Here is a 26,800-nt window from a genome sequence, read left to right on the forward strand (position 1 = left end):
AGAATTCAAAGCAGGCTCTAGGCTCTGAGCTCTCAGCACAGAGCCTGATGCGGGGCTTGCACTCGAACCATGTGATCATGGCCTGAGCCAAAGCTGGACACTCAACTGACTGAGCCACCCATGCGCCCCACCTAGTTAGTAAATTTAACATTTCACATACTTGGCATGCACTGGAGATGCTGGGCTAAATAAAATAAAACGAAAAACAGTTCTAAGGCAGAAGCAGATGTGTACCCTGGACAGAGCAAATGAACAACTGCAGTATATAAGATAACAGCCAGGGTTACCTGAGCCTTTGCAGGGAACTTCCTAAGCTGAACAACTCCTGCCACTTTCAACTACTCCCTTTGGAAATGCAATAGATACTCTGTGGAAATGGAAAAAATTTATCGATTAAACTGCACTCCTAACCTTCTCAAGTTAAAAAGTAGTAGCAGCAAAAACACTACCAATCTTCTCAAAGGATAAAAGTAACTACTAACTTAGAAAAATACAGCGAGGCACTGGGTGGCTCAGTCGGTTAAACGTCTGACTTGGGCACAGATCATGATCTCACGGCTTGTGGGATTGGGCCCCACATTGGGCTCTGTGCTGACAGCTCAGAGACTAGAGCCTGCTTCAGATTCTGTGTCTCCCTCTCTCTCTCTGCCCCTACCCTGCTCGTGCTCTCTTTCTCTCAAAAATACACATTAAAAATTTTTTTTAAAAAAAAAGAAAAATACAGTAAAAAGTAAACATAAAAACCTGGCCCTCCTACAACAGACAAAATGGCAGACACCAAAACTACCAAGTTATCCAAAGCTGCAACTCTTTCAAAGTATTTACTTTACTAATAAACACTTCTACACTTCTTTTTAAAGCAATTCCATTTTTGGGGTACCTGGGTGGCTCAGTTGGTTGAGTGTCTGACTTCAGCTCAGGTCATGATTTCATGGTTCATGAGTTCGAGTCCCGCATTGGGCTCTATGCTGACAGCTCAGAGCCTGGAGCCTGCTTCAGATTCTATGTCTCCCTCTCTATCTCTGCCCCTAACCTGCTTGTGCTCTGTCTCTCTCTCAAAATAACCATTTAAAAAAATTAAAACATAAAATAAAGTGATTCCACTTTAATAGATACCATAAAAACCATCAAAGAACATGCAGAAACATGTTTGAATTTGGGAAGGCCAAACCTTACCTGCAGACAGACATGCCCAAGAATGTTCTAAGGCAGGACCAATCTAGCCATCTGTGGACAGGAGGATTCATCTCCAAATGCAAGGGGCCACCTTTCCAAGGCTACATCTAAATCCCTGTAACTATTATTAACATGACTTTGCTGGTGAGAAGAAATACCAGCAATGATTTATCACAATTTTTTTAAGTGTATTTATTTATAATTTCTACACCCAATGTAGGGCTCTAACTCACAATCCTGAGAACAGGAGTCTCATGCTCTACCGACTTAGCCAGCCAGGTACCCCTATTACTATTAAATCAAACGTTAAAGTCATCCCTTAACCCACTCAACCAAAAGCAATTATACTGGTGACACTACTCTGGAAAAAAAGTTATTTCAAAGAATATGAGAACTCTTTTTTTTTTTGTACTTCTGTAAGTCAATTTAAACAAGGCAAGCCAATTCTACCACCAGTGAACAAAATAAAATCTCAACACTAATTCAAGAATGGCTTCTCCACCAGGTAAGAAACCTATAAGCAGTATTTGACTACTATTGTCTGGCAGCAAGATTATTACTAAGTAAAGGTGGAACCACCAAAACAATATTCCTCCAATTTCATTAGTGTCTATGTTCTTCTTTTGCCTATTTCTGGTGCAACTGAAACACAACCATTTTCTCTAGCAACATTTATCCTAGTCATTAATTCTTTTTAATCATTTACACCTCTCCTACCCTCCTTCCCTAACTCCCCATGGCTTCAGCAAAGTGGAAGAAAGGTACCTGCTCAAAGGATTAAAAGAAAAAGTAATAATAATAACATTGATAATAAAAAATAAAAATGGAAGAAATCAGTATTAACTGAACCCTAACATGACTACAATGTCATTCAAATATAAAAAGCTGTCACATAAAAACAAGGGACTGACTAATCACTGTTGAATGAAACAGGAAGATGTGGTGTGTAGGTATGTGTACACACACACTGGAGTATTACACAGCTGTAAAAAGGATGACTGTGTAATGTATGATAACACGGATGGACCTAGAGGGTATTATACTAAATGAAACAGATTGAGAAAGACAAATGTGGAATCTAAAAAAGTACAAATGAACAAACAAACAAAAAGTAGAATCATACCTGTAAACACAGAGAACTGATGGTTGCCAGAGGGAAGGGGTTGGGGAGATAGGGAAAATGGGTAAAGAGGAATGGGAGACAGGCTTCCAGTTATGGAATGGGTAAGTTATGGGAACAAAAGGCACAGCATAGAGAATGTAGTCAATGATACTGCAATAGTTCTGTATGGTGAGAGATGGTAGCTACACTTGTGGTGAATACGCATAACATATAGTTGCCGAATTACTATGCTGTACACTGAAACTAATCTAACATTGTGGGTCAACTACACTCAAATAAAAAAGTTAAAAAACAACAAAACACACACACACAAAATAAGTGACTAAACCTCGAACCCTGAGAAAGTACAGCTGCAGTCACATTTTTATTTTAATGTTTATTTATTTTTGAGAAAGACAGAGAGACAGAGCTTGAGTGGGGGAGGGGCAAAAAGGGAGGGAGGCCCAGAATCTGAAGCAGGCTCCAGGTTCTGAGCTGTCAGCACAGAGCCTGATGCGGGGCTCAAACTCATGAACTGCAAATCATGACCTGAGCCAAAGTGGGACGCTTAATCCACTGAGCCACCCAGGCACCCCACAATTTTCTTATTTAATGCATGAGTAAACTGAATCCTTCCACTTGACTTGGCAATCATTTAGTGGAGAGGAAAACTGATTATGTGTCTGTATGCTGCTATAAACTTGTATTAATCCAGGCGCCTGGGTGGTTCAGTGGGTTAAGCATATGACTTCAGCTTAGGTCATGATCTCATGGTCAGTATGAACCCCACATAGGGCTCTGTGCTGACAGCTCAGAGCCTGGAGCCTGTTTCAGATTCTGTGTCTCCCTCTCTCTCTGCCCCTCCCCTGCTGACTTGCACGTGTGTGCGTGCATTCTCTCTCTCAAAAATAGAACATTAAAAAAAACTTGTATTAATCCAAGACAAATTAGGTATATGTATATAGTGTGAGTGTATCCACATTTATACACATATAACTTTGCAAATAATCAAACTAAATCTGTTTTTTCTATCTGCAAAGGAGTTTGAACATGCTGCTGAATAATGTGATCTAAATTTCAGTATTAGTTAAAACTCTTAGAAGAAATCGATAGCTCTGCTGCGTAAAAATAACTTAGCAAATAAGAATGCAGAAATAAAAGGTACCTGCTGTTGCTTGAAATCAGGCCTTTTTTTGATAAGATTATAAACAGTCACATATTTCATATATAGTACATAGGCCCTTTCCTCATCACGATCTAATCTGCTTTCTTCTGCTGTCTTGAAGATCTTCAGGGCACTCTGTACATAACTTCAATTAGAGAAAAAAAATAATTAAAACACTTGACACATTGGCAGGGGGCAGGGCGAGTCATGTTTAAGGTCTTACAGAGTATTTTGATAACATGAATTTCATAATGTAGATTGCATTACTTCATAACGGGTACAAAGTTAGATATATGTTAGGATACAACCTGAAAATTCCCCTAGCCTACAAATAAATAATTCTGTTTCCTAATAGTTGTTTATATTCCATCAAGCTATTCAAAATGCATTAAGCCTAGTTTTAAAAGATCTGCTAATAGATAATCCTGAGGCAAGTGTTCCTTGGGCAGCCATGTAATAATCATACTCTGATTAAAGAACAAAACTCCATACCATTTTTACTGAAGTAAGAAAGGCAAAATCTTTATTACTTTAATGTTAAAATACTTTTCAGTTTTCTTCACCCCTTTCTAACTATGTTGTAAAAATTTCCCCACCTAAAAATCCAAAAAAAAAAAAAAAAAAAAAAAAAAAAAAGGACAGGGAAGGGGACGTGATTCAATCATTTCAGCCGGTTAAAGTTTTCTACAAAATGGCCGAACTGCACTCTTATTCACTGGTCCTGGTGGAAAAGAGATTTAAAGTCTAAAAATAAGGCATTTTAAAATTCCACTTCAGTAAAATATTTAAAGATTCTGTGGCCTTCATTATAAGGCCATTTGCCTGGTTAACAGTCTTTAGAAAGCAAATTAATAAAATAGGCATTTCTGCAAGAGAAATGCAATCACTTAGGACTAAAGTTCTGGCAATCCAATTATAGTGTCAATGCTTATATATAATGCTCTTTATTGGCAACTTATTTATGCAAAGCAGTGCTTCTTGTTTTTCTATATTTTTCAAACTGCTCCACAACTGCAAACAAGGATTAATGATGAAATTGGTCAGGCCAAGAACACCACACAAAGGAACAGGGCCAAAGTGATATTTAGGACCAAAGACAGTCCTATACAAGGACCAGTTTAGTCAGTGTGTATGCCCTGCCTAGTATGGCATCACAGTCCTAGGACAGAAGTAAATCAAACCAAAGCTAGAAAGGAGATTCCCTAGAAGAGCTTAGGAGTAGGTGCAACAGTGCTTGGGTTTTCTTTAAACTTTCACTCTGAGGCATGTACATTTCACGGGCTTACATGTAGCAGATCAAGGTGAGATGGCTGCAGTGCTGCTGTGAGTCCAGTGAAACAACCAAAAATCCTAAAAGGATTCTAGCATTTTTTAGAATAGTGCTGTGACATAGCAAGAACATGAGTTTGTGGTTCTATACTTAGGGAGTCCTTCTGACATATCACTTCCTATGGGACCAGGGTGGTCCCAGAGCTAACCTAGACACTGTCAGAATGAAACTGATCTATCTTAGGATTAGGTAAAGATTTCTGAGAAAGCTTCAAGGTGGCTTTATCTTTCCCATTGTTTCCTATTTGAAAGTGATTCAACAGAAGTTAAAGAGCTGCTTTCTCTGTCACTGCATTAATATTACCAACTTAGCTCAAGAAGTGAAACAATCCCTCTTATTCTTCCTGCCCCTGAAAAGATCTCTTTTTAAAAAGCCCATTTTGTCCATAATTGTGATGCTTAGAAATACCAGTTCATTTTGGGATTTTCTTTCTTGACCTTCTTTAAAGTTTCTACTATTCCCTCCTCTTCATCCTTGATGTTTTTTCTTTGCATTTTCTGTCTATTCATGTAGAAAATGACTCATAAAGATGTCCCTGTGCATTCATAGGTTTCTCTAGATGTCTGTTCACAGGTTCATTTGGGATCATACATATCTTTTTTTTTTAGGGCCTTCCATTTATGGAGGACCCACAGAACCCTTCTTTTCTCCCTGATTTCTACAATCTGCTTACCCCAAGTCCAGGGTATATGGCTGACTAAATCCATCTTTCTTTCTGAAACTCTATTTCCAACTCTACAATAATGTAGTTACTCCATTAATCTCCAAATCTCCTTTGTCGGTCAAAATTAATTCAGAGGAAAAGTTCGCTATTGCCTCTTGTCTCTTAATGGAGACAAAACTTCAAGAAGTTAACAATCTTATTGATAGCCCATTTTTAGCAAAATTACTTCCAGTTGATATCAAAATACCTGGACCTCTCCCTCACAATTACATTTTATCTCAAGATAGATATTGTAATCATTATCAGCAAAGTATCATCTCTAGCCTCGACCTCAGCAGGTTGATAGACTCCATGTCTTCAAAAATAAAAATACATAAAATAAATCATTTAGTTAAAAGTTCATGTTAAATTGGTACAAATTAATATTATGCTGAATATAAGATAAAAAAATATGTATTTCACTTCCTTTAATCAAAGAAGCCTATGCTAGGACCAGATACAAGGATAAAAATGATCTTTAATTAGGAAGTATTTCTGCACTATTTTATGAAAGGACATTAACCGTGGCTGTATGAGTTTTGTAGAAACCTCGTAGTCTTCACCTCGTAAACTTATAATCTGATATATTGTCCAAAGAATAGAAAACATGCATTTTGCCAGAATACACATACATTCTGCCAAGATAAAGAACTTCTCTAAGCAGGTCTTATTCATGTGATGATGCCATTTTTCAAATAAGCTTCAAATTGACTACTCCTCTAATTCATTTAATAATACGGAAATGAAGTAAAAATATATGATTCAGTGAAACTAGCAAAGAATACATACTTCTTCGTGCTTATTTTCTCTGGTTTAACTTCTGTCTTCTTATTGAGGTCTTTTAGTGAAGAACTGAGGTAGAGTTCTTTGGGAACTGAAGCCACAGCAGGCATGATGAATTAGCTTTACTTTTCCACTTTCACAATGGATGGTGTACTTCATTAAAAGTAGTTCTTTTCTGAAACAAAACAAATGCAAATAATTCCAATTAACAAGTGAAAAGACATAAAAGTTCTAAACTGACTCTTTTGTTAAAAGAGTTAAAAGACATAAAAGTCCTAAACTATATCTTTTGTTAAAAGAGTTAATTTCAAATTATCTTGAGTATCTATTTTGGGAATTCAAGATATAAAGGGTATCATTAAACAATTTAATTTGTTTCAAATATTCACTAAATGAATTATGATTTCTATGGCTCTGCCTTAATTATTAAGAATCTTTCCTGTCAAAAGAATTAACAGAATAAGAACTTCTATATTTTTCTACCATTAAATCTGCATTAATGCATAGATCACAAGTAGAAAAAAGTTTCATTTAGAAATATTTCCCTCTCTCATTGATAATACCAGTTTATAAAAGGAAACAAACTGGGGGTAGGGAGTAGGCAGGACCACTTTATGTGGACCTAGGGATATATGAACAGAATACACCCAAGTACTTTGGTTTATTCTAAAAAGGTCTTTGAAGCTTCATTACATTCTTTGCTCCTCATACACTGTGCTAAATTCTGATTAGGAAGATGGAGCAAGTAGTAAAATGAACATTAAGAGGAAGAAAAGCTGGGTATGTATCAATTGTGTGTGTATGTGTGCAGGAATGCATATAGGGCAGATCAGGAGAGCACAGCAAATGAGAAGTCTTGGCAAGATCCTAAGTTGTCACCAAATGAAAGCTTCAGAGGAATCCCATTAAATTTATACAATGTCTTCTGCTGTGAAGAACTAATTGCAATTCAAATAAATACAGGCGTACCTTGTTTCACTGTACTCCATTTTATTGTGCTTCTGTTTTTTACAAACTGAAGGTTTATGGCCACACTGCATCAAGCAAACCTACTGGTGTCATTTTTCCAACATCTGCTTACTTCATGTCTGTGCCACACTTTGGTAATGCTCACAGTATTTCTAACTCTTTCATTATTATATTTTTTAGTTATCTGTGATTACTGATTACGACTCGCTGAAAGCTCAGATTATGGTTAGCATTTTGTAGCAATAATTTTTTATTAAGTTTTTAATTTTGATTTCAGTATAGTTAACATAGCGTTATATTAACTTCAGGAGTACAATGTATTGATTCAAGAATTCTACGCATTACTCAGTGCTCTTCATGATAAATGTACTCTTTACTCCACATTACATATTTCACCGATTGCCGCCCCCCCCCCCCGGTAGCTACCAGTTTGTTTGTGCCCGGATGGCTCAATCGGTTAAGTGTCTGATTTCAGCTCAGGTCATGATCTTGCAGGTCGGTGGGTTTGAGCCCTGCATGGGGATCTGTGCTGATGGCTCAGAGCCCTCTTCAGATTCTGTGTCTCCCTCTCTCTCTGCCCCTTCCCTGTTCATGCTCTGCCTCTTTCTCAAAAATAAACATTTAAAAAATCTTTTCAAAAGAATCTGTTTCTTGGTTTGTCTACCTTGTTTTTTTTTCCTTTGTTTCGTTTCTTAAATTCCACGAGTCAATAACATGGTATTTGTCTTTCTCTAAAAATGTCGTTTATATTCTCTAGTGCCATCCATGTTGTTGCAAATGGCAAGATTTCATTCTTTTATATCGCTAAGTATTTCATTACATATATAAAATGTTTCATATATATGCACCATATATAATAAATATATAACATATAAAATATTTTACATATAATTATATGCCATACTCATATATATATATAATATATACCACTTCTTCATCTATTCATCTACCAAAGAACACTTGGGTTGCTTCCATATCTTGGCTATTATTATAAATAATGCTGCAATAAACAAAGGGGTGCACGTATCCCTTTGAATTAGTGTTTTTGTATTTTGGGGGTAAATACCCAGTAGTGATTACTGGATCATTGGGTAGTTCTGTTTTTAACTGAAAAAAAATTTTTTTTTAATATTTTTATTTGTTTTTGAAGACAGAGAGAGACAGAGTATGAGCAGGGGAGGGGCAGAAAGAGGGGGAGACACAGAATCTGAAGCAGGCTCCAGGTTCTGAGCTGTCAGCACAGAGCCCGACACGGGGCTTGAACTCATGGAGTGTGAGATCATGACCTGAGCTGAAGTCGAATGCTCAACCGACTGAGCCACCCAGGCACCCCTATTTTTAACTTTTTAAGAAACAGTCACACTGTTTTCGACAGTGGCTGCACCAGTGGCTGCGCAGTGCATGAGGGCTCCTGTTTCTTCATTCTTGCCAACATTTGTTTCTTGTGTCTTTGATTTTAGCCATTTTGGCAGATGTGAGATACCTCATTGTAGTCTTCATTTGCATTTAGATGATGATGATGAGTGACACCGAATACCTTTATGTGTGTCTGTTGGTCCTCTATAGGTTTTTTTTTCTTTAGAATTTTTAAACGTTTATTTTTGAGAGAGCAAGAGCATGAGCAGGGGAGGGGCAGAGAGAGGGAGGCAGAGGGTCTGAAGCAGGCTCTGTGCTGTCAGCACAGAGCCCAATGTGGGGCTCCAACTCACAAACCATGAGATTATGACCTAACAGACTATGACACCCAGGCGCCCTAGGTCTCCTGTGAAGAAATGTCTGTTCATGTCTTCTGCCTGTTTTTAAACTAGATTATTGTTTTCGGGTATGGGGTTGTATAAGTTCTTTATATATTTTGGATACTAACCCTTTATCAGATATGTCATATGCAAGTATCTTCTGCCATTCACTAGTTTGCCTTTGTTTCCCTTACCGTGCAGCTTTTTGACGTAGCCCCAAGAGTTTATTTTTCCACTTGCCTCATGAGATATATATAGAAAAATGTTGCTATGGCCGATGGTAGAGAAATTACTGCCTATGATCTCTTAGGATTTTTGTGGTTTCAGGTCTCACATGTAGGTCTTTAATCCATTTTGAGTTTATTTTTGTGTATGAAGAAATACACTGTGTGGTCCAATTTCATTCTTTTGCATGTAGCTGTCCAGATAGCCCAACACAATTTGTTGGTCTTTTTCCCATTGTATATTCTTGCCTCCTTTGCTGAAGATTAAGGGACTATACAATCGTGGGTTTATTTCTGGGTTTTCTATTCTGTTCCATTGATCTATTGTCTATTTTTATGCCAGTATCCTACTATTTTGATTACTACACCTGTGTAATAAAAGTCTGGAATTGTGATACCTTCAGTTTCATTTTTTCTTTTTCAAGATTGCCTTGGTTACTTGGGGTCTCTTGTGGTTCCATACAAATTTTAGGACTGTTTGTTCTAGTTTGAGTTGCTATTTTGACAGGGATTGCATTAAATCTGTAGATTGCTTTGGGTAGTATAGACATTTGAACAATATTTGTTCTTTCAACCTATGTGCATAAGACTGTCTTTCCATTTCTTTGTATCCTCAATTTCTTTCATCAGTGATTTATAGTTTTCAGAGTACAGGTCTTCCACTTCCTTGGTTAAATTTATTCCTAGATATTTTATTGTACTTGGCGCAACTGTAAATGGAATTCTTAATTTCACTTTCTGCTGCTTCTTTATAAGTGCATAGGAATGCAACAGATTTCTACACACTGATTTTGTATCCTGTGACTTTACCAATTAATTTATCAGTTCTGGTACTTTTTTTGGTTTATGCTTTAGGGTATTCTATATACAGTACCATGTCATCTGCAAAGAGTAAAAGTTTTACTTCTCCCTTACCAATATGGATGCATTTCTATTTGTTGTCTGATTGCTGTGGCTAGGACTTCCAGTACTATGTTGAATAAAAGTGGTGAGAATGGACATCCTTGTCTTGTTCCTGATCTCAGAGGGAAACCTTTCAGTTTTTCACCATTGAGTATGATGTTAACTGTGGGTTTTTCATAGATGGACTTTATTATGTTGACATATGTTTCCTCTACACCTACTTTGTTGAGAGTTTTTGTCATGGATGTTGTACTTTGTCAAATGCTTTTTCTACATCTATTAAAATGATCATATGGTTTGTATCCTTTCTCTTACTGATGTGATCTATCACAGAGATTGATTTGTGAATGCTGAACCAACCATCCTGCCATACCAGGAATAAATCTACTTGATCATGGTGCATTTTTTTTTTTTTAATGTATTGTTGGATTCAGTTTGCTAGTATGGAGATATTGGCCTATAGTTCTCTTTTTTTATGGTGTCTTTATTTAGTTTTGGTATCAGGGTGATACTGGCTTCATAGAATGAATTCTGAAGTTTTTTTCTCTTTTAGTTTTTGGAATAGTTTGAGAAGAGTGGGTATTAACTCTCCTTTAAATGTTTGGTAGAATTTGTCTGTGAAGCCGACTGGTCCTGACTTTTGTTTGTTGGCAGTTTTTGATGACTCATTCAATTTCCTTGCTGGTAATCAGTCTGTTCAAATTTTCTATTTCTTCCTGCTTTAGTTTTGGTAGATTATATACTTCTAGGAATTTATCCATTTCTTCTAGGTTGTCCAATTTGTTGGCATATAATTTTTCATAATATTCTTTTATAATTGTTTGTATTTCTGTGGTGTTGGTTGTTATGCCTCCTGTTTCATTTGTGATTTTGTTTATTCAAGTCTGTTTGTTTGTTTTTGAAGAGTCTGGCTAGAGGTTTATCAATTCTGTTGATCTTTTTAAAGGACCAGCTCCTGATTTCATTGATCTGTTCTATTTTTTTGTTTTTGTTTCTATGTCATCTATTTCTGTTCCAATCTTAATAGTTCCTTCCTTCTGTTGGTTTTAGGTATGTTTGTTCTTTTTCTAGCTCCTTTAGGTGTAAGGTTAGGTTGTTTGAGATTTTTCTTGCTTCTTGAAGTAGCCCTGTATTACTATACATTTCCCTCTTAGAACCACTTTTGCTGCATCCCGAAGATTTTAGACTGTGGCATTTTCATTTTCATTTGTTTCCATGAAATTTAAGATTTCTTCTTTGATTTCTTGGTTGACCCATTCATTGTGTAGTACCATGTTATTTAACCTCCATGTAGTGCTCTTTCCAGATAGTTTCTTGTAGTTGATTTCGTTTCATAGTGTTCAGAAAAGATGTATATTACTGATCTTCTTGAATTTGTTGACTTGTTTTGTAGCCTAATATGTGATCTTTTGTGGAGAATGTTCCATGTGCACTTGAAAAGAGTGCATACTCTGATGTTTTATGATGGAATATTCTGAATATACCCAGTAAATCCCTCTGGTCAGTGGTCATTTAAAGCTACTGTTTTCAGTGTGACTGACTGGTTCAGTGAGAAGAGTATGTGACTCTTGATCTAGGGGGTTGTGAGTTCAAGCCCCATGCGGGGTGTAGAGATTACTTAAACAAACATAATTTAAAAATAAAGCTACTGTTTCCTTGTTGATTTTGTTTGGATGATCTGCCCATTGATGTAAATGGGATAATAAAGTCCCTTTCTGTTATTGTATTACTACTAATGATTTCCTTTATGCTTGCTATTAACTGTTTAACGTATTTGGGAGCTCCCATGTTGGGTACATTAAATATTTACGATTGCTATATCTTCTTGCTGGATTGTCCCCTTTATGATTATATAGTGTCCCTGTCTGTCTGTTACAGCCTTGCCTTAATGTCTATCTTGCCCAATGTAAGTATTGCTACCTTGGCTTTCTTTTGACATCCATTTACAAGATAAGTATTTCACCATCCCCTCACTTTTAATCTGCAGGTGTCTTTGGTCTGAAATGAACTTCCTGTATGCAGCATTATTCATGGGTCTTTTTTTTTTTTTTTTTTAATGCACTCTATCACCTTATGTCTTTTGACTGGAGCATTCAATTTACGTTCAAAGTAATTGTTGATAGATATGTATTTATTGCCATTTTATTACTTGTTTTGTGGTTGTTTCTACAGATTTTCTCTGATCCTTTTTTCTCTTGCTCTTTCATGATTTATTGGTTTTCTTTAGTGATATACTGGAATTCCTTTCTCTTTGTTCTTTGCATACCCATCACTGGCTTTTTATTTGTGGTTACTCTTAGGTTTATTATAACATCTTATATATATAGTAATCTATATTAAGTTGGCGATCCACTTTGTACTCCTCTCCCACCCCATGTTTTAGGTATATGGTGTCACATTTTACATCCTTTTATTTTATGAATCCTTTAATTTTTACAGAAATACTCATTTTTACTGCTCTTGTGTTTTTTACTCTTCATCCTCTCATGGTCTTTCCTTTCCATTCAATGATTTCCCTTTAATATTTCTTGTTGGGCTGGTTTAGCACTTATGAACTCCTTTAATTTTGTTTGTCTGAGAAACTCTTTATCTCTCCTTTTCTTCTGAATGCTAGCCTTTCTGGATAGAGTATTCTTGGCTGCAGATTTTTCCCTTTCAGCACTTTGAATATATTATGCCACTCCCTTCTGGCCTGCAGTTTCTGCTGCAAAATCTGCTTACAGGCTTATGGGGCTTCACTTGTATGTAACTATCTTCTTTTCTCTTGCTGCTTTAAGAATTTTTTATTACTACTTTTTGCCATTTTAATTAATATGTTTTGTGGTATGGACCTCCTTGCATTAATTTTTTTTGGAAGATCTCTGCGCTTCCTAGACTTGGATTTCTGTGTCCTTTCCCAGATTAAGGAAGTTTTCAGCTATTATTATTTCTTCAAATAAATTTTCTATCCCCTTTTCTCTTCTTCGGAGATCCCTATAATGCTGATGTTACTACACTTGATGGAGTCAGAGTTCCCTACAAATATTCTCAATTTACCTAATTTCCTTTCCTTTCCTTTGCTCAGCTTGGTTACTTTCCATTACTCTTCCAGGTCATTAATTTGTTCCTCTGCCTCATCTAGTTTGCTATTTATTCCATCAGGTGTATTTTAATTTCATTTATTGTGTTCCTTTTTTTTTTCTTTAGTGTTTTTTTTTTTTTTTTTTTTTTTTTTTGAGAGAGACTGAGCAGGAGCAGGGGAGCTGAGCTGTCAGCACAGAGCCCAATGCAGGGCTTGAACCCACGAACCCCAAGATCATGACCTGAGTCAAAGCTGGACACTTAACCAACTGAGCCACCCAGGTGTCCCTCATTTATAGTGTTCTTGATATCTGGTTCTGTTTTCTTTGTTAAGTGTCTCATTCGCTGATGTACTCCACTCTTTTCTCAAGTCCAGTGAGTTATCTTAGTGATCATTACTTTAAATTCTTTAGCAGGCACATTATATCCATTTCACTTAGTCTTCTGTTGCGGTATGGTCTTGTTCTTTCATTTTGGACATATTTCTCTGTCTCCTCATTTTGTTAACTTTGTTTCTCTGTGGGAAGAAGGTAAGCTACATCTCTTGCTCTTCACGTTAATGGCCTTATGAAGAAGAGGTCCTGTAATGTCCTGTGTTCAATGCCCCGTTCCCCAGGGCCTGGTGCTTCAGGGAGTATCTCCCATGTGTGTTGCGTGTGCTCTGCTGTTGAGAACCTGGCCTCTTTTTCCTTCAATCCAGTTGTCTGCAGAGGCTCTCTTTGCCTGTTGTGGGCAGTGTTTGATCCCGGGTGGGGTGGGACACATTTTAACGAGTGTGGTGGTCGGCTTGCGAAATGAGATGTGTCACTGCTGCCGGTATTACTGAGGTCCCACAAAATGCATGCGTCGGGAGACAAGGTGTTGGTGGGGTCTGTGCCAGTCTTCTGGGGGAGGGGGCCTGCAGTGCCCAGACTGAGCCAAGTGTGACTGGGAAGGGCGATCTGCCAAGTAGAGGGATCAGGCTTGGTGTAAGCAAATTACGTAGTGAGTGTTGGTGCTATGCTGGTTCCTGCAGGTGGCACTGTGTTTATACTGGGGGGAGTGTGCCAGCTCCTTTGTTCCTGTTGGGGTCTCTCTGTGATCCCTGCCTCTCTAGGCCACACTCTGAATAAATCACTCTCTTTCCCACTTGCCCCCAGTGTTTTTCAAACTGCTGCTTCCAGGCTGTATCTTCATGGGCTGTTTGTCGTGCTGTCTCTTTAAGGTTGGGGACTCCACTTCCTAACACCTTCCTGGCTCTCCAAGAGCCCAAGCCTGCTGATTTTTAAAATCCCAGGCTCTAAGTCCCACCAGTCGTAAGAACTCACAAAATGCAGCTCCTCTCGCTTTCAAAGCAAATGCTATGGGAAAATGTCTCCCCTATGTGGGCTCTCTGGTGTGAAGCTCTCTGTTTTTTGCCCTTCTTCTTACCACCAGTTCCCTCCCCACCATAGATAGCTGCAGTTCATTTTGCTTCCCAACTGTATCTCTGGCCTCCCTACCTTCTCTGATGGGGCCTTCTTCTTCCACACCTTTAGCTGTGGAATTTGTTATGCCAGTCTCCAAATCATTTTCTGGGCCATTTACACTGATGTGAGTGTTATCTAGTAGTAACTCTGGGACAAGGTGAGCTTAGGGTTCTCCTACTCTACCATCTTCCCAGCCAGCAATAAAGTATTTTTTAATTTAGCAATGTAGTTTTTTAGACCTATGCTATTGCACACTAAATAGACTATAGTACAGTGTAAACATAACTTTCATATGGATTAGGAAACAAAAAAATTCATTTGGTTCTTTTTATTGCAATATTTGTTTTATTGCAGTGGTCTGGAACTGAACTCACCATGCCTCCAAGGTATGCCTGTAAATACATTAATGCATTTAACAGACTGTAACTTTTTCCCCCATCATTTCCTTTCACTATCTTAATGCTCTTCCTTTTATCAGTTTACTTTTATTAGATGAGTGGTCATCAATGAATATCTAATCCTGAAAAGCTGAGTAAGGTACAACCTAGAGGGAAAAAGGCATCTGTTCACTTTTGTGAAACTCCAAAGGCACCCTGATTTGCTTTGATTCTAGTCATGTTTTATATTAAATACTAATATTTTGTGATTTTTTAAAACTTATTCCTTCTAACCCCGTACAATCAACCGACTGCCTTAGTCACCAAACCTAGCTGTCTATTTTTCTCTAAAAGTTACATTTTTATAACATTCATGTTTTTCCATCTTATACTTGCTCTATGTACCTACAAACACATGTTTAATCAAATGCTTTACTTAGCAGTTTCAGATCTCTGCATTTAGGAACAAGTCTTATATAGAAGCACTTTCTACACTTGTCTCTCCACCCTGTGTTCTGTGACTAAAGCCAAAGGGATAGGGGAGGAAAAAAAACCTTTGGACCACACCATCATTCCCAAATGAATCAAAAACATTAAATGTCCTTCTAGTTACATATCTAATTCATCAACAATTCATCACAAAAACAGGTCACAGCACCCATTAAGTAGAGTATGACAGGGATCCCTTGGATTTCCTCACAATTACAGAGACTACAGCATTGTCTGAGTATCTTAACTTGCAAAAAACACTATGTTATGTATTAAAGATATAAAGGGTATATAAGACATGGTCCGTGACTTTCCAAGATAAACAGTTTAACCACAGAACACCCTTTCGTCCCCCATTCCCACCTCCTGCCTATCCCCCCAACTCTGAGTGAAAAAGCAGGAATATATATAACACCATTTGTATAAAGTTTTAAAACAAATTAAATTTAACAGTGTATTGCTTAAAGATACAAATAAGATAAATCTATAAAGACAGACAGGAAATGATAAACATAAATTCTGTATCCGGAGAGGCAGACAGAGGATGTAATCAGGAGACACATACAAGGTATCAGTAAGGTTTTATTCCTCAGCTTCAGTGGCACATTTGAAGGTGATCATACGGTAATCATTTTATTGTCATGCTTCATAACATATAAAAGAATTTAAGTAATGTACTTAACATAGATCTCATAAAAAATTTTAAAGAAAGCAATTAACTATGAGTATAACAATGCAAATATGAATAAAAATGTGCAATTGTATATAAATATGAAAACACCCAGACACATGTGAAAGTTAGGAAGTATGGGTAAAACAAAGACAAAATATGTATGTTTTAAAATACTGATTTAAAAAAATATATTTAGAATATTGGAAGAGCCTGATATATAAATCTTTTGGAATATAGCTTCCATACAGTGGTGTGAATAGAAGCAAAAGCATGAGCATTAAGGAATAAAGAAATGGAAACATTGTAGATAACTTGAAAAATAAAAAACTGGCAATAAAAAAGAGAATGCTGGGATAGAGTTGGATGGTGCTCCAGGAACATGATTTCTACTGAAATATAAGAAGCAATGGTTGAGGAGTAATACATTTGACTAAAGGAAAGCACAGTAAGGTCAAGAAACTCTTAAGGAAGGTGTTTAAGGAAACATATAGCAGAGGGCAGGGGACACTGGAGCTGGGACTATTAATGAGGCCAGAAGACAGATAATGGTAACAAGAGCTATTTCTGACTCTTCTGCCCTCAAGTAGCTCAGCTAAGATCTTAGGCTCACTTAGCCAACAGTGAACAAATATCTGCTCCCCTAATACAAACCACCTCTTGAAATGTAATTCCCCCAAAACCCAATCATTTTTTGTTGGTGATACTAGTAAGTGTACTAAGACAGGGACTAAAGCCAGAGTTAGGCAGAGTAACCAGGTACCAGTCTGACAGTACCTGTTTTTCCAACTCTATTCTCTATCTGGGTCACAAGTTAGTGGTCTAACCACAGAATATATGTTCAAAAAGTCAGATAGAGCCTATTTTGTTGATTCATGACAATTAGGTTTCTTGGCTGGGAAAGAAAGCTATTGATTTGAACCTTCTAAAATTAAAGTCTAGACAATATTCTCAGTTGCATCTGTTTTTCATGATTACCTTTAAAGCTTGGATCTTTGAAAGACAAATAATACAAAAACTAATTATGCTACCTAGGTAACTTAAAATAGGAAACCATTAGCTATCTCAAGATTAAATTCGATTCAAACATTCACAGATATCCTGCTGTATAAAAGATATTGTGCTGCCAAGAACTCAAAGATTAGATATCTCTTTCCTCAACAAGTTTAAAAAAATTAACGTGAAAGAGAAAGCTGGAAGCAATGGTAATACAACACAGTAAGATATCCAACTATAAAGAGTTACAAACACTGTACAATAAGAAAAATTAACAAGGAATATTAACCATGAGAAGAGGGATCTTGGAAGAGACAGCATTTATGTGAATCTTGGTAAAAGGCTTTTGACAGGAAAAAAATCAAAGAACATCTTTAGGAACTAGCCGATATAGGGAACGAACTAAGACCTACTAGACAGGAAAGCCTGAAAAAATAGTCTGGGAACAGAAAATGGAAGGCCTTGAATGTCACATTAAAGCATTTACTTTGTTTTCTAAAGGTAATAACCATAAGGTTCTGAAGAAGAGAGTTACATGATCCAAACTGGCAACACTACAAAGTTAGGTTTTAAAAGACTGGAGATAAAGAAGACACTAGTAACCTATGATAATGATCCTAAGGAAAGATGATGAAGGTCAGAACTAGGGCAGGAGAGATGGAATGGAGGAGGCAGATACAAGAGACACTGCAAAGGTAGAATAACAGGGATTGGCTAACAATTAGATACATGGAGGGAAAGTACAATAATAAGATTACGGTGACAAAAGTTTTTTCTGAGGGTTTCTGGGAGAAAGATTGTATTTTTTAAAGTGAACTTCTCTGTCCTTATTTGATTTTTTTTTTTTTAAGATTTTATTTTTAAGTAATCTCTACACCCACTCCAATTTATAACCCCGAGATCAAGAGTAGCATGCTCTACTGACTGAGCCAGCCAGGCACCCCTGTCCTTATTTGATTTTTGAGAATAGCTGAAATAAGAAAACATTTTCTCTAATAAAAGGACCAAGGTTGTTTTCATTTTCATTCACAAAATTATATAAATTATGCTGTTAAATAAGATGCCTGGTATTAAAAATACTTAACAGTACTGCCTTAATTGCTGTTTGTCTCTACAAGCACACATTCTACAGAAGTCAAAGTACAAGGTAAAGAGTATTTCCCCTAAACAAATAAGACAGCAAAGAAGGATACGTGTGTAACTTAAATCTATGCGAAATTTAATGTGTTAAATTCTTGATAAGTCATTCTGCTACACTTTAAAGTGAAAACCTCTAAAGAGATTTCAAAATAGACTGACAAAATAAATTAAGGGCTGTATCCCTGGATGAATTCATAATTTATTTGGGCTGTAACAGTAAAAACAAGAAAAAGAGCAGCAGCAGTTTGTTGTTGTTACAACAATCCTACTGATCCTTATAAAATGTTTAATATGTATAGAACTCAATTTATACAGTCTACTTGTTTAGCTCTAGAACTGAATATAACAGACAGCCCACTAAAACTGTGTTATACTTCAGAAAGGTTTGTAAGTTAAAAAATAAAAACAAAAAAGGATATGTAAGAAAAATTAAAGTTCTTCTAAAAAATTAATTTTCTTAAGATGTGTAAATCTGATAAAGACGAAATATTTCAGGGGCGTCTGGGTGGCTCAGTCAGTTAACCATCTGACTCTTGATTTCGGCTCAGGTCATGATCTCAGAGTTCGTGAGTTTGAGCCCCGCATAGGGCTTTGCACTGACAGGGCGGAGCCCGCTTGGGATTCTCTCTCTTCTCTCTCTGCCTCTCCCCTGCTCACTATCTTTCTCTCAAAATAAATAAATAAACTTAAAAAAAAAAAAAGATGAAATACTTCAGCTTCAGTCAAACGGCAATGCTCCAAAAGTGAAATCCAGACAGTACTGAAATGAGCTAACAATGGGGGAAGGAAAGGGAAGGCAGATGTATCCACCTCTCTGTTTATGACATCCTTCTGATTCTTCCAAAGAGAAAAAGTAGAAATGAGATGACCTAAACCACAAAGACTAAAAAGTAAAAAAGTGAAGACTGAGGTCTGTGGTATTCAAACTGGTCCTGATATCTGAACTAGGGCTTCACACGAGCCACTGCCTGGGTTCTTGGCAAAGCTGAAAGGAAAGCAAAGTTTGTCTCCAGCAGGCATCCATCATCTCATCTCATCTCTACCCTTCTGACAGCAATAGCACTCATTATATCTTCAGATTGCCTTATATGTCATATAAGGCATTCTATACTCATTCTAATTTAAATGCCATAGAGTAGTAAGTATTCATGAAATGTTTTAATTTTTTTTTAGTGTTTATATTTGAGAGAGGGAGAGAGAGACAGAGCATGAGCAGGGGAGGGGCAGAGACAGAGACGGAGACACAGAATCTGAAGCAGGCTCCAGCTCTGAGCTGTCAGCACGCAGCCCCATATGGGGCTTGAACTCACAAACTGTGAGATGATGACCTGAGCCAGAGTCAGATGCTTAACTGACTGAGCCACCCAGGCATACCTCATGAAATGTTTTAAAGTACTCTTTTTTTTTTAAATTTTTTTTTTTCAATGTTTATTTTACTTTGGGGACAGAGAGAGACAGAGCTGAACGGGGGAGGGGCAGAGAGAGAGGGAGACACAGAATCTCGGAAACAGGCTCCAGGCTCTGAGCCATCAGCCCAGAGCCTGACGCGGGGCTCGAACTCACGGACCGCGAGATCGTGACCTGGCTGAAGTCGGACGCTTAACCGACTGCGCCACCCAGGCGCCCCTAAAGTACTCTTAAAGTTGGGGCACCTGGGTGGCTCAGTCACTTAAGCGTTCAACTCTTGATTTCAGTTCAGGTCATGATCTCACAGTTCATGGGATTGAGCCCTGAATCGGGCTCTGCTGTCTGACAGCACAGAGCCTGCTTGGGGTTCTCTCTCTCACTCTCACTCTCTCTCTCTCTCTGTCCCTTCCCCACTCATGCTCTCTCAAAATAAATAGATTTAAAAAAATAATAAAGTAATCCTAAAGTATTAAAAGGCTCAACCCCTTCAAGAATTAGTGACTGCAAAAACTTATTTTCTAAGTATCTGCTATGTGTCTAGCACTTGCTGTGTGACAGCAGTGTTTTAAAAATCCACTTACACCTGGGTGGCTCAGTTGGTTGAGTGTCCGAATCTTAACTATCAGCTCAGGTTGTGGTCTCACAGTCATGGGATCAAGCCCCATGTCGGGCTATGTGCTGACAGCGTGGAGCCTGCTTGAGATTCTATCTCTCCCTCTCTCTCTGCTCCTCCCTTGCTCTCACGCACACACACACTCTGTCTCTCTCAAAATAAATACTCAAAAAAAATTTTTAACACTTTATTGTAAAGTAGGTTTTGTGATAGATGGCTTTGCCCAACTATTGGCTAATGTAAGTGATCTGAGCACGTTTAAGGTAGCCTAGGCTAAGCTATGATGTTTGTTAGGTTAGGTGTATTACATGCATTTTCAGCTTAATGATATTTTCAATTTATGATGGATTTATTGAGACATTACTCCATCATAAATTGAGAAGGATCTGTAATCCCTATAGTATTCCTTATTTTTTTAAGACCATTTAGAAGGTCACAATCAGCATTTAAAAAATAAAATTGACGAGAAAATATGAGAGCATGTCACATATGGTAAGGTTAAGTATTGTTTCATCAAACTTCAGTTTTGTTTATATGCGTATGCATATACAGAACACTGGGTTGAAATGTAAAATGTATTTCTTACTATAGGTTACAAATGAAAAAGCGTACAAGTTCTGCAGAGTAATGCTATTCCAAGTGTGGCCCACAGACCAGTGATGGTTGGGGAACTGTCACCCATGTGTGATAACATAAGAAATTTATGAAAGAATGTAAATCAATTAAGCACACTGAAGTTGTTATAGTAGCAAGACTTTCTCTGTGAAGAAAGCAATCCACTGATTCATATTCAAGCCTATCACACAGACTGACTACTTCGAGTGTCACTGCTCTAGAGGATAAAGACAGTCACCACAGGGCTTCTGATTCAAATCTTAGTTTAGTTACCAACACCAATCTAATACTTATTAAATAATAAGCCATTAACTAATTGCTACTCTGTACATTAATATGTGACTCCAGTCACTGGGAAGTCAAAAGAAGGAGAAAATGCAGTGTAGCTTCTTCCAGCCACTCTCTTCTCTTTTGTGCTGGTCCTTCTGCTTTCAAGGACCAACTTAAGGTCCACTTCTTCCATCCTTGATGGCCCCAGTTCTTGGAAGTTCATTTCTTGATCTCAGGTCTACAGTATGTGTAATCTATGTCATTGCCTTTGCCTTAGTATGGTATTTGGGCCAAATGACAGTTATGACTAGGTTTTAAGACCCTCATACCTCATAAACATGCAGTGCTCATGATGATGTGATGAAGCAGAGACAGGAACTAGCCCTATGGATGAGATTTAGCTATGAACAGAGAGAAAGGAGGGCATTCCAGAAGAGGAAACCAACATGAACAAAGACACAAAATGAGGAATTAGTATGGGAAGGCAATGAAAAAAATAAGGAATACTATAGGGATTACAAATCCTTCTCAATTTATGATGGGGTAATGTCTCAATAAATCCATCATAAATTGATAATATCATTAGGCTGAAAATGCATGTAATATACCTAACCTAACAAACATCATAGCTTGACCTAGCCTACCTTAAATGTGCTCAGATCACTTACATTAGCCAATAGTTGGGCAAAGCCATCTATCACAAAACTTACTTTACAATAAAGTGTTAAATATCTCATATAATTTATTGAATACTATACTGAAACTGAAAACAGAATAGTTGGAGTGTATCAGTTGTTTACCCTCACTATCACATGGCTGACTGGGTGCTCTGACTCACTGCCACTGCCCAGCATCACAAGAGAATATACCACATAGTGTTGCCTGGGAAAAGATCAAAATTCAAAATTTGAAGTACGGTTTCTACTGAATGTGTATCACTTCTGCGTCATCAAAAAGTTGAAAAATCCTAAGTCAAACCATTGTAAATTGGGCACCATCAGTACTGGGAAATTATCAGATCAATGGATTACATGCAAATGTATTCTTTACGTGTCACTACTCTGACATGCTAGATCCCTAGCACCTACCTCAGTCCTTACAGTCAACACTTAATAATGGTTGGCTAATAATAAATTATATTAGGTAAGGAGATGGAGTCATATTACGGAGGACTTCTGAAGCCGTCAAGTATTGTTTATATTTTATTCAGTAGGCAATAAACTAGTTTTTTTTGTTTTGTTTTGTTTTGTTTTTGAGAGAGAGAGAGAGAGAGGGAGAGAGGGAGACAGAGAGGAAGGGGGAGAGAAGAGCAAGCAGGGGAGAGGGAGAGAGAGACTCTTAGGCCCCAACGTGGGGCTCAATCTCATGGGGGCTCAATCTCACGACTATGAGATCATGACCTGGGCCACAATCAAGAGGTGGACGCTTAACCAATTGAGTCACCCAGGCACCCCTAAACCAGTTTTGAAGGGAAAAATGATATCTCAGGGCAGGTCAAAGTGGGAATATACAAGATGGATGTGAAGAAACAAGAACAAAAGAATAATACTTTGTAATCCCTTACAGCTATTCTTGGATAAGAATAATTAGCAGGCCGTTGCACTTAAGAGAACACAAAAAGGCAGAAGCATGCTTTTGTAACAGACTGAAACAGAAAATTTTCTCTTCTGTACACACACACACACACACACCACAGAATGGTAGTGCTACTAACAACAACAACAAAATGAATACTGTGGTCTTAAAAATGTCAGTTTACCACAGCACTTCTCAACCTGGGCACTACTCCTATTTTGGACCAGATAAAAATTTGTTGTGGGAGGCTGCACTCTGCATTGTAGGATATTTAGGAGCATCCCTGGACTCTACCCACTAGATGCCAGTAGTATTCATCTCCATCCTGTTGTGACAACCAAAAATGTCTCCAGACATTCCTGAATGACCTTTGGGGGGCAAAATTACTCCCAAATGAGAACTATTGATTTACAGAAAATTTTGAACATGTATACAAAAAGAACAACACCTAAAGATGTCTTGACAGAGATATAAATATGTAATTAGAGACTTGGTCCATACAGAGACCAGACAAATATTAAATCAACTATTAAAGCATTAATGTTAATTTTGATAATCCCTATTGTTTTGGGAGATAACAAAGTATTGACACTTAAATGATATATTATCTAGGATGTGGTTCAAAATAATCTGATTTTCTTCACTTTTTTTTTTAATTTTTTTTTTCAACGTTTATTTTTTTGGGGACAGAGAGAGACAGAGCATGAATGGGGGAGGGACAGAGAGAGAGGGAGACACAGAATCGGAAACAGGCTCCAGGCTCTGAGCCATCAGCCCAGAGCCCGACGCGGGGCTCGAACTCACGGACCGCGAGATCGTGACCTGGCTGAAGTCGGACGCTTAACCGACTGCGCCACCCAGGCGCCCCTGATTTTCTTCACTTTTATGTATACTTTAAAACTTCTATAATAGTTTTTAAAACACAGACATCATTTATGCTAATAATAAATCAGGAGAATGAATCAAGGAAATAAGATCTTGTTTCTCTATAACTGATAATATACTTGAAGGGCTCAGAACCTGGTGGGGAGGAGTATGAAAGGGAATGTTTCTAAAAGAGGAAAGAAACAGCCTGAAGAAAAACCAGATAAGTGCAACGTCATGAAAAGCACAAAAAAAGAGCTTCAAAGAACTTTAAGTTCTTACAATGCTTAAAAAGAAAAAAAAAAAAAAAGAATAAAGTAACTAGTCCTAGTTTTGAAGACTGTATAAATTGTCTTCTATTTGGCAAACATTTATTAGACTACCTACATCTATTCAAGGTGCCATGTCAGAAGCTATAAGAAATACACAGACTATACCTCCTAACAAAGCTTCCACCTTTTAAGATGAAAGAGAAGTACATAATGTTAATATAAAGCAAAGAACCATCATATAGGTACTAACAAACCATGCCAAAATCTGTAACTTGAATTAAGACTATTCCTAGAAAGAAACCAGAAGGGTAACTGTTTCCTGTAACAGGTGTCTACTTACATTTATAACCTTAATCCATTTTGTACATCTTCTCCCTATCTCCTTAATTTTTTTAGCATATGCAAGAATAGATGATCAGGGAACCACATCATACTTAGTATGTACCAAAAACCACCATAAACAAAAGCAGACATGCTTCTCAATCTTAGCTGTAGAATCCCCCAAAGAATTTTTAAAAATATTGATGCGCAGAACCCACTCCTAAATGCTTATATTAGAATCTTAGAGCATGGGACTTGCACACAGGTATTTTTTAAAAGCTCCTCAGGTAAATTCTAACACGTGGTCAAGACAGATCCATGGACATAAAAAATGGATATAAGCGTGTTACTAAAAGCAGTGAAACAGTATGACGATGACAATTAGGCTCTAGTTGATATCAATATTTTAAGTCTTATGATTCCCAATCTATCAAAATAATAAGAAACCATGTTCTTTTTCTTTTTGAAGTTTATTTATTTTTGAGAATAAGAGAGAAAAAGAGAGAAAGAGAAAGAGAGAAAGAGAGAAAGAGAGAGAGAGAGAGAGAGAGAGAGAGAGAAAGAGAATCCCAAGAAGGCTCTGCACTGTCAGCACGGAGCCCAACATGGGCTCGAACTCACAAACCATGAGATCATAACCAGAGCCAAAGTCAGACGTGTAACTGACTGAGCTACCCAGGTGCCCTCAGAAATCATTTTCATTTTTAAAATTATGTAACTGAGAGAATAATAATTAAAATAAAACCTTCAGGATTCCTATACCCATAACTTTTTCAGGACTAATTTGTTTTGAAATTGGTATTATAACATGTAACAATTTCACTTACTATAAAGACATACAGGTTCACATCATTATTGGTATGTTTCAGAGAATTCAGAATTATGAAAAACTAAACTGTAATGTGTTAGAGGAGACACTGACTTTATTCACCACTACACATGAGTACTGTTTTACTTGAATTAGTATGGTTATAAATATGGAATTCCAAATAAGCTTAATATAATATTTCATCATTTACTATATTAAGTTTTATGTTATTAGAGCACTGTAGGTCTTGGTTTCACTTTCCATTTATTAGCACATGACTTCGGGCAAATTCCTTAAAGCCTCCCAACACCAACACTGCTACTCCTCAGTTTACGTCATCTACAAAATGGGAACGATTCATCTGCTTCTACAGAGTTTTCCTAAGTACCAAATGACAAAATACCTACAGAGAAATGCTTTGAAAATTATAACGTACTGTGAAGATACAAAGCATTATGGTTAAAGAAATCAGAAGTGTACCTTACTCCGCATCTACTGTTAAATCCAAACATTAGTTTAATACAACTTTATTAGAGTAGGTTAATGGCCCCAAATTCTTTGATATTCTTCCCTCCAAAAAAGGTAGGGTCTATCACTTGGTTAGGGGAGGTCTCTGACTGCTCTAACAGAGAATGCTGGAAGCAATGCTATGCCAATTTCTGGGTCCAGCTTTAAGAGACAGCTTTCACTTCTGTCTCCTCAAATACTTGCTCTTGAAACTCAAACTCCATGCTGTGAGACGTCCAAGGCACATGAAGAGTCCATGTGCAGGCGCTCCAGATAACATCCCCAGCTGAACTCCCAAACAACATCAACTGCCACCCATACAAATGAGCCATCTGGGATATCCCACTCGGGTAAGCTTTCAGATAACTCCAAAACCTAGCTGCTTATCTAACTACAAATGCATGAAACTCCTAAGTGAGAATCAACCAGCTGACCCCAGGCAGCCCAGAGAAATATAACAGATAAAACATTGTAGTTTGAAGGTACTTTGGAGTGATTTGTTATATAGCAATTGGTAACTGGGACAATAACCAATAGTTTTTTAAAAATGTTTCCTTAACTATATCTAATTTGGTTATCAACTCATATTTAATGGGCACATTTTCCCCTTAATCTCTACAAAAATAATTGCAACTTCATGTAGAAAATATGTTAGATATTTTAAGGGGAAAAAATCTAATATGCTTGATTTTAGAACTTTACAGAAGCCATTTTGGATCTTTCCCAGTATGTTCATATTACTGAACAAACGACCATAATGATTAATAAAGGTCAAGCAGATATACAGAGTTAAATGCTAGAAAGGCATCTTTAAATTGTTTTTGTTTTTCTCACGCATTGTTTTCTTAAAGAACACTTACCTACATACTTACATGCAATTAATGCATATTTAGGTCATTAATAACAAGTGTTGTTTTACTATTATAAGAATCTTACTATCTAATTTTAAAGATATACCTAATGTGCCACAAAAAAAGGGATACACGTTTCAAGGCAGCCAGAGCAATATGATAAAAGCAAAGCACAACCTACATCACCTTTCAGAGAAACTGGTCCAGTACTGTGTAGTCACAAGAAACTACTTAAATCCATCAGAAAGACATTTGACAATGAACCTTAAACAGAATCTGCTGAAATGCAAAATCTGCTTACAGAGCAAAGCCGCAGGGCAAGCCTAGAACAGGTACAGTTCCTTAACAATATCACTTGATATTTTTAATGGCTGCAGAAGACATACAAAAACTAAGACTGCTTGCAGATTCGGAAAGAGTAACATC

At 37.2% G+C, this 26,800-nt stretch overlaps 1 protein-coding gene across 1 annotated transcript in view; it reads right to left on the reverse strand.

Moving 5' to 3' along the window:
- Positions 1 to 26,800, reverse strand: part of USP8 (ubiquitin specific peptidase 8) — a 77,516-nt gene that overhangs the window by 49,843 nt on the left and 873 nt on the right. Inside the window, exons 2-3 of the mRNA XM_045449758.1 lie at positions 6,266 to 6,434; positions 3,444 to 3,588 (exon numbers count right to left, since the gene is read on the reverse strand). Coding sequence (XP_045305714.1) covers positions 3,444 to 3,588; positions 6,266 to 6,369 — 249 coding nt within the window. The 5' untranslated portion in view covers positions 6,370 to 6,434. The remainder of the gene's footprint in view (positions 1 to 3,443; positions 3,589 to 6,265; positions 6,435 to 26,800) is intronic.

This window comes from Leopardus geoffroyi, chromosome B3 (assembly GCF_018350155.1).
Source record: "Leopardus geoffroyi isolate Oge1 chromosome B3, O.geoffroyi_Oge1_pat1.0, whole genome shotgun sequence".
NCBI lineage: Eukaryota > Metazoa > Chordata > Mammalia > Carnivora > Felidae > Leopardus > Leopardus geoffroyi.